A 9,678-nucleotide genomic window follows, 5' to 3' on the forward strand; every position below is an offset into this window, starting at 1 on the left:
AAATCCACATGGGGGAGGGAAACGGCACACCTTCTGGTCGGCCATCTCACTAATCGCCAAAGGGTTGAAACAGGAACGCACACAACAGAGCACCACAGACAAACCACTTAACTCAGACTGACGCCAGCTCACTAACAGTCGCGGGAGACCCCCAGCTAACACCACGTAGCAGCACAACTCGTAACTACAAAGCATGCGCACGCAACAGGTCGTTTCCGGTTATTTTTGGGTCCCCCTTCGTATTGTACATTGGCATGTAATGATTCTGTACATTTCAGATTCCGATTCACACAGAGAGCACCAAATTTGCGAAGTTGTTCATCTCACTTATATCAGCCCTCATTGAACAAGGAATGTTCTATTGGTTTGGAGGTGAACTGCTGGAAGAGGTAAGGGTTGCTTTACACATGATGTTTCTCAAGCATGGTCAGCATCTCCTTTCATAACAAATATAAAAATGTTAGAGGTAACTGGACTTTTAAGTGTTATCACAGTTCATAAGGTTTGAAATTTTCACAGTGACTACATGAAATGCAGTCTTTGCAGGTGGACATCTAGAAATTCTTTCCATATTGACAAGAACAGTCACCTAAGAAAACATGACTGTAAACACCTTTTATTCCAGTCTTGATTTTTTTGTATTCTGAATGAACTCAGAACCTGAATATGTTTGTACATGTGCAAATTTAATATGTAATCAGGAATATCTACAGGGAGATCGAAAAGTCGCGCACATCAAACTAGAAGTTGTTATAAATTGTATTGCAGTTAATATAATTATATCTCCTACTGCTAGATGGTACTGTGGGAATACTAACGAGTAGAAATGCAATCTGTCATGTATCAGTCATATGATGTCTGCAGTATAGCTTTGTTTATTGCGTGACAGACTTGTTGTTTTCCCAAGAATTGTAGATGTTGTTAGATATTTGTTGGAAACCAAGGATTTGAAGAGTTTGATTGGGTTTTCTTCACTGACGAAGCATGGTTTTACCTTAGTGGCTACGTGAACAGTCAAAACAATAGGATTTGGTCATTTGAAAATCCACATGTTACATGAAAAGCCTTTGCACTCTCAGAAAATTGGAGTGTGGTGTGGTGTGCTGTGCTGTATCACGTCGTCAGATAGTGGGCTCAGTTTTCTTTGGAACAACAGTGAACAGTACACTGTACCAAGACATCAATACACAGTTTATTGTGCTTCTTGAAGTTGATGAACGTGAGTGTTGGTTGCAGCAAGACGGTGCCACATGTCACACATCTAATGAAACCATGCAGTTCTTGTGTGGATTTTTCGGTGACCGTCTCATTTCGAAAGGATTGTGGCCCCCACGTTTGCCCGATTTGTCACCCGCAGATTTTTTCTTTTGGGGGTACCTCAGAGGAATTGTCTATAAAAACAATCCGCATATACTGGATGACCTCAAAAGGAACATTATGATGGCGATTAACAGCATCAGTTTACAGGTGCTCCGCAAAGTGGGCTCAGATGTGGTGAAAAGAGCTCACGCATGCGTTGCTGAACAGGGAAGCCATTTCGAGCATATGTTATAAAGACATGATTTGATTTTGCGTTTCTAAGATGTAAGTTTATAAACATTAATAGTAAGTGCTGCATGTCTTGTTGTTTGTGCATTAAACCAGCAAAATATAATTGCTTAGTGTGAAGTGCACGACTTCTCAATTTCCCTATATATGAAAATACTGAAATCTTAAAATGGCCTCAGCAAAGAATACTGGATAACCATTATCATGACATGAAACCCTGTTTTTTTAATCATCACATCACCCACCACCACCACCACCACCACTTCCACTGCAGCCAGCACCATTGTGAATTAGGCTAGTAGACTGTTCTTTTGCCAGCTATAATACTTAAATTTTTGTCCAAAGAATTTTCAAAATGTAATTGTAGATACATTCTCTCGAATTCCTTGTGTTGAAGTTCATAGAGATATTTCAGGTTACTGATTTCATGCTTTCATGGTGACAGACTTGTTAATTCAGTTCTTGGGTGGTTACACTGTGTGGATACTTGTATGGGCAATGTTGCTGACATTTTAGGTAAATGCTGCCTCTCTCTTCAGGGTCAAAATTTATAAGGTGGGTGAGTTTCTAAGTATGTATAAGCTAATATTTGGAAAAACCTTGGGGGAGGAATAGTGGGAGTTTGTAGTCCATCTGAGTCAGTAGGGATAGTGCACTAGGAAGATGTGCAAGGAAAGAAATGACTCTTTCACGGACCACGGAGTGCTTCAAAAGACATCAGAAAGTGGTCACTTATCCATGTTCTCACGAGGCATAATGTTGGTTAACCTATGATGTGGGTGTAGCAGTATGGAAAGTGGTGGGACAATCACCATTTGTTGGAGGTAGGTTCCAACCGAGATAGGAAGGAAGAAACCTACCCTTAGTGACTAGTGAGATCTCTGCCACTTCCCACACCACTCAACCCAGAGCTTGGAATTTTAAGTAACATTACACCTGGTGAGCATTCTGATGGGTGACTACTTGGGAACACCAATTGCCCATTATCTTTTGTTGGGCTCTTAAGAAGACTGTTTCTTGTGTTATGCAACTTCCTCAGTCCACTGTCCCTGTTGCACTCCCAACCCATGCTTTTTTTTAATAAAGGTGTGATATGTGCAACTGTCGTTTGCTTTTGACACAGTTATGTTTACATTTCAGAGTTCACAGATTCTAAATGCTGCATATCACTGTGAGTGGCACACTGCAAATAGTAAATTCAGGAAGGACTTGCATATTTTAATGGAGAGAGCCAAGAGACCAGTGAAGCTGACTGCTGGTGGTTTCTCAGCATTGACTCTTGAAAATTTTACTAAGGTAAGTAAATTTTGGACAGTTCAGTAAGAGATGTGACTGGCTGAAGTCAGCTGACAAGGGTTTGATTCGTGGGAGGAAGAGGATTTTCTCTTTGCCACACTATTCACTTGGTACTAGAACCTCTTTCTCTCAAACCAGTGCTCGTTAACAGTTTTGCTTTCACATCTGAGTGGCAGTTGGGTAAGTGTTCTCATATGTAGGGACCCATATTTGACTTAGGTTGGATAGCAACGCGTGCAAACATTTCTCATTCAGACAGTGATTATATAGCATAGTTGGTAACTGCATTCATAGATGGCATATGCATCAATATTTTCATGGCTTTGTATATCATATATCACTGTTATTCCTCTTCCTTATCCTGTGTTTCAATAAGCATGCAGTTTGACAGCGCGTCTGCTCACGTCTCATGGTGTAATGTGTTGTGTATGGCAAGCAAGAAGATACTGAGTAGTGATCGTATAATGGAGGAGTTAGTTGATGAATATTTTTCCAGAATCAGATTCTAGTGAATCAAGTGAAAGTGAAAGTCCAGAATCTCCAGAAATTGCCTTGATGCGTGATGTTTCAGATGAGGCCACACCCAAAACATCACAAAGGTACTGTCTGCCTCTTCAGCCATTTATAGCAAACACAGGACTGATTACTGACATTCAGGACACTAAAGTTATTTTTTTGGTGTGAATTTATTTATCTAGATAAATAAAAATGTAAATGTTCGTTTGTTCAAAGTCTTAAATCCCCGAAAGTTCTTCACCGATTGGTTTGAAATTTTGACACAACATTGCATTCGAATACGCGCGTGTTTTTATATACCTATTATATAGATGTCACACCTGTGACAGGTAAAAACATGTCACATGTTCGGAATCCAGGAGTCACTTCCATAGTAACGCTAGAACAGACTGTTGCATAGGTATTGACAATAGCGGTATTGTAGCCCCAACAGTTGGCCGTTGCCTAGGAAGTAACAATAGCGATACTGTAATCCCAACAGTGAGCCGTTGTGTCGAGAACATCGGATCTCCACGGTTACGACGAATACACGGAGCGTTCCCACAGAGACAACGCAATAACAATGGGTGATTGCGTAGGAATCGCAGAATCAACAAAGCAGCGTTTCCCCGGTGATAGACAATAGAAGGCATTGTATAGCAACAGCCGAGGTATAAATAGCCCAGCTTCGACAGGGAGCAGTCAGTCTGAAATTAACTGCCAAAGGAGGCAGTCCAAAATTAACCGCCGAAGAAGTTAGTCTGGTATTGCGAGATGCAGTTGTAAATGACTGTAATACAACTAACGTTAGAAGACTAACCATTTTGCCATCTTCATATACAGGCAGTCCACGTCATATGCATGAGTACACTCAGGATGCAATTGCGTATGTTCTTCACTATGGGCGTCCAGACCTATTCATTACATTCACATGCAGTCCAGCTTGGGATGATATACAACAGCTCTTACTTCCTGGGCAATTGCCGGTGGATAGGCATGACATCACAGCACGTGTTTTCAGACAGAAGCTGAAATCACTGATGGATTTCGTGGTAAAACATGAAGTGTTTGGGTGTCTGTGCACTGCTGGATGTACTCAGTGGAATGGCAAAAAAGAGGATTGCCACACGCACATATACTAATCTGGCTCTATAACAAAATCACTTCAAACGAAATCGACGATGTAATATGCGCTGAAATACCCGATGCCGACATCGATAAGGATTTGCATGAAGGAAAATTCCAATATGAACATGGATTTCACAGCAGAAATCTACAATGAAGCGTTGATAGTGATTGAAGATTTGTGCTTAGAAATCGTGAATGAAGTTCTCAGTCAATTGGGAATGCCATCACCGAATCGATCTGCTGCTGCTTCGTTCAATGTAGAATTGCGTCGTGAACAAAATTACAACACGGGTGAGCTTTTGTCATATGTGCAATCAAAATTCCTAAGCTAATGCTTGAGCAAAAAGGCATTTACGATCAAATAATGCAAACTGTCAATAACGAGGTTGCAGAAATCTTCTTCTTGGATGCGCCAGGAGGAACTGGTAAAACGTTCCTAATTAGATTGATTCTGGCAGCAATTCGATCCCAAAATGACATAGCCTTAGCTCTTGCGTCGTCCAGAATAGCTGCGACATTGCTACCAGGTGGGAGAACTGCTCATTCCGCTTTGAAATTGCCATTGAACGTGCAATTCATCGAAACTCCCACGTACAACATTTCCAAAGCATCAGGCATGGGAAAGGTATTGCAGAAATGCAAACTTATTGTTTGGGATGAATGCACAATGACACACAAAAAATCGCTCAAGGCTCTTCATCGATCGTTGCAAGATTTGCGTGGAAACATCAGACCATTTGGGAATGCATTAAAATTGCCTGCAGGAGATTTCAGGCAAACATTACCTGTAATTCCTTGATCGACACCAGCGGACGAAATAAATGCTTCCCTGAAATACTCTACTTTGTGGTGACACGTAAAGACGTTAAAATTAACTACAAATATGCGTGTCCAGCTGCAAAACGATCGATCAGCTGAGATATTCTCACATCAATTGCTGGAAATTGGGAATGGAAAGGTGCCGGTTGATCTGACCTGAGGACGAATTTCATTGTCTCATAACTTCTGCAATTTAGTGACGTCAAAAGAAGAATTGGTTGAAAAAGTATTTCCCAATATTCAAACCAATTATAAGAATTATGATTGGCTGAGTGAACGAGCTATTCTTGCGGCCAAGAACAAAGACGTCTACGAACTTAACAATATCATTCAGTCTAACATTCAATGCGAGGCAGTCACATATAAGTCCGTCAACACTGTTGTTGAAGCAGATGAAGCGGTTAATTATCCAACAGAATTTTTGAATTCGCTCGATCTTCCAAGGATGCCACTGCACTTACTGCAATTGAAAACAGGCGTGCCAATTATCATGTTGCGAAATATCAACCAGCCAAAGCTTTGCAACGGCACGCGGCTTGCAGTAAAAAAATTATTGAGCAACTTCGTAGAAGCAACAATCTTGACAGGACCTTTCAGAGGTGAAGATGTCCTCATTCCTCGCATTCCTATGATTCCAATGGATGTGTCATTTCAATTTAAGAGATTGCAATTCCCAATTCGATTGGTGTTTGCATTCACCATCAACAAAGCTCAGGGCCAATCTTTAGAATTGTGCGGTTTGGATCTAGACATGGTTTGCTTCTCACATGGACAATTATATGTTGCGTGTTCTAGAGTCGGCAAACCAGACAAGCTCTATATCTGCACAGACAATGGAACAACAAAAAACATTGTATACCCACAAGCATTGTGAAATTAAACATATTAGAAATATGCGCTTTCTCTTTTCTTTCTTTTCCATTTAACCAGACTGAGCCACAGCAACGCATGGCCGGGTACTGCTGGTTACAAATAATTTTCTTGAGTTTGTTTGTGAACAAATGTACCTGTATGCTGGCCAAGTGATTGGTGCTGCACCCCACCCTCTCACATAACATTCACAATTTCTGACATGCACTCCCGTAACAGTACTAGAACTAAAAAAAAAAATTGGGATATTGTTTGTGACCGGAATAATAAATGAACTTACCCTCAAACTTTGTTGGACCAAAGATCATGGAAGAACATAATATTGCATGTTCTGATAATACATGCCTGATAATACAGGGTCCAGCAAATCGACCTCCCGTATTTGGAGAGGGCGCTGTGTGAGTTGTGGTGGGGATACAGCGGCGGAGGGGGTATCGATCGATAGCGGTAGAAGTGCCGTTTGCAGTAGTCGCAATGGCGTGGCACGGTGAGCATTGTGCGTTTGTTGTGGAAGAGTATATTCGTAATGGTGAATCGGTGATTACTACTCAGCGAGCATTTCGCATTCGGTTCGAACTTGGCCGACATGATCCTGTTCTGGATAGAAAAACTATTCACGTTTGGGTATCAAACTTTAGAGCAACAGGTTCTGCACTGAAAAAGAAATCGCCTGGCCGACCTCGGACCGTAACAACGCCGGAAAATGTGGCGCGTGTGAGAGCGTCCATCCAGCAATCTCCAAAGCGTTCAGCGCTTAAACATGCAGCTGCCCTGGGATTGTCTGATAGGAGTGTAAGAAGAATCCTGCACAGAAATCTACACATGCACCCATACAAAATGATGGTTACCCAAGAATTAAGTGAGAGAGATTTTGAAACTCACAAAGCTGTGTGTGAGGACATTCTTCAGAACATTCCCTCTGGGGCTGTTTTGATTTCATCTGATGAGGCCCACTTCCACTTGTCAGGTACTGTAAATAAACAAAATTTCCGCTACTGGTCAGCAGAAAACCCTCAGGAACTTCACCAACGACCACTTCACAGCCCTCGTGTGACAGTTTGGTGCGCCGTTGCTGAATTTGGTGTGTGGGGTCCTTATTTTTTCGAGGAAAATGGGCTAACGGTAACGGTTACTTCGAATCGCTACTGTCACATGATTGAGATCTCCCTCCGACCTAAGTTAAACCAGTTTGTTGGGGACCATGAAGAGGGACAAGCCTGGTTCCAACAAGATGGAGCCACAGCTCACACTTCGCGGCGTTCTTTAGCAATTCTGAGAGAGTTGTTTCCTGGACGTCTTCTCTCTTTGTGAGGAGACATCGCCTGGCCCCCAAGGTCACCCGATTTATCACCTTGTGATTTTTTTCTTTGGGGACACTTAAAGGCGCAAGTGTCCAACATCGCCCCACAACCCTGCAATCACTTAAGGAGGCAATCACCCAGACAGTGGCTGCCATTCCACCGGAAATGACACGAAGAACTATGGACAANATTGTCAGTAATCGTTACCTTCTATTCTGATTTTAAAACGGTCATAACTCCGTAACCGTCCAAAATCGGGCATATGTTTATATGAACTTTTTTGATCACAAAGACCTAGGAAATCACCTCCTGCAGTTATGACCTAAAGTCGTGAAACACACTGTATAATGAATGTAATATGTCACAATGAAAAATAGAATAGGAAATCATTCTAATTTAGAATGATTTAGAGATTGATGTACTGTGATGGCTGTGGATGGTGAAACATTTGTTACAATTGTTTATATTGGCAGGTAGTCCATGGATTAAAGTCAAAATAATTATGTTATTGGAGAATAACTGTAATATTCTCATAAAGACGTTTTGTGTTATAGGGACAATCTGGATTTGATTCCTGGCAAGAGCAATGGTATTGCTCTTTGCCACTGTTTCCAGGCCAGCTCTGAAATCCACCCAGCCTCTGTCCAGTTATAACAGTAGCCTATTCTCTGTGGCTAAAGGAACAGAGTGTGAGATGATTACTCATCTCCAGTTAGAATATCCATATCTTTATGGTTAGCACTTAAGCACAAAAACATCTTTACCTTATCCTTTTCAGACTTTCATTTTCAAATCCTTTGTTTACCAGCTTTCTATAAGAATTGTATTAGAATCAGGTATTACATGAAAGTGTGAATAAATGTGTGAATTTATGAAATGAATGTATATATAAACATTGAGCTTTTCAGATTGCTGAGCAGATGTTAGCAGTCTAATTACTTTCTAGCTTCATTTTTCATAAGGAATATATAATTGAGCTTCTTTCCAGTGTATCTCTTCACTTTTGTGTTCTGTATCTGACATTATCTTTAAACAAGATCTAATCTTAATTTAATAATTGCAGTTCTGTATTTAATTTTCAGGTGGTTCAGTCATCTTACCAATACTTCACTATGCTCAAGGCAGTGAATGATGAAGATACCGAGTGATATTTACGGCTCACAGTAATGATTCAGCTGTGTATAAATTCTTTAACCTGGAACACATCTCCTTTACTCATGGCTGCAGCCAGGATTTTTTTCTAAGGGGTGGTAGCTAATTTTCTTTAGGGGNAATGGGGAGTACAACGAGAGAGTACATCAGCTATTCATAAGACTTCAAGAAAGCCTAAGCTACAGTCAGGAGGGAATTATTGCACAATATTCTGATAGAGTTTGGGATACCCATGAAACTAGTCAGGCTCAATAAAATGTGATTAAACAAAACATATGGTAAAGTCTGTATAGGTAAACACTTGTCTGACAATTTTCCTATCCAAAACTGTCTAAAACAAGCAGATGCTTTACTGCCACTGCTTTTCAAATTTTCTTTAAAATATGCCATTAGGAAGGTCCAAGAAAACTAGGTTTGATTGAAATTAAACATGACACACCAGCTGTTGATCTATGCTGATGATGTAAATCTACTGGGTGATAATACAGATACCATAAAGAGAAACACGCAAACTTTAATTGACTCTAGTAAGGAGGTTGGTCTAGAAGTAAACATAGAAAAAAACTAAGTATATTGTAACGTGTTTCGATACTGAAGACGCCGTTTGGATTGTTAATTGGTTTATTCAACAACCTACAAGTAACGGCTACAATTAATTATCACACAGTTGCGGGGTTTCACACTTTATAACCCTAATCACAATAATCTGTTTACACTGTTGTGGGGTTTCACGATTTATAACCCTATTCGCAAATCAATTCACTCTGTCTTCAGTAGTCTACACGTTTACAGTACGGGAGCTATGTAAGTGTCCCTGTGTTACACACTCTCAATTAATCCTCAGTTATCACAAACTGTCACTGAGTATCACACACTAACTGTCGCCGGGGATGGCTACACTTTAACTTGACTACAACTGAACTCATCGACGGTCACATTACAACTAACTCACGCTTACTGCTCAGCCAGCTTTTATTCCGTTCGCTGTTGCCTGTTGCCCGCGTCAACAGCGTCGTTGCATGCCACGTCACAGTAGGAATCAGTTCCACGTCGCCGTGTTTGCGTATAG

The 9,678-nt window shown here is 40.9% G+C and overlaps 1 protein-coding gene across 5 annotated transcripts in view; it reads left to right on the forward strand.

The window, feature by feature from the left end:
• Positions 1–8,722, forward strand: part of LOC111869533 (odorant receptor 49b) — a 39,625-nt gene extending 30,903 nt beyond the window's left edge. For all 5 annotated transcript variants that reach the window (XM_023861138.2, XM_023861141.2, XM_023861139.2 and 2 more), the window contains 3 exons: positions 279–389; positions 2,689–2,844; positions 8,540–8,722. In XM_023861138.2, the coding sequence (XP_023716906.1) occupies positions 279–389; positions 2,689–2,844; positions 8,540–8,605 (333 nt within the window). In that variant the 3' untranslated portion in view covers positions 8,606–8,722. The remainder of the gene's footprint in view (positions 1–278; positions 390–2,688; positions 2,845–8,539) is intronic.
• Positions 8,723–9,678: the final 956 nt, after the last annotated feature.

The sequence above is a fragment of the Cryptotermes secundus genome, unplaced genomic scaffold, assembly GCF_002891405.2.
Source record: "Cryptotermes secundus unplaced genomic scaffold, Csec_1.0 scaffold139, whole genome shotgun sequence".
NCBI lineage: Eukaryota > Metazoa > Arthropoda > Insecta > Blattodea > Kalotermitidae > Cryptotermes > Cryptotermes secundus.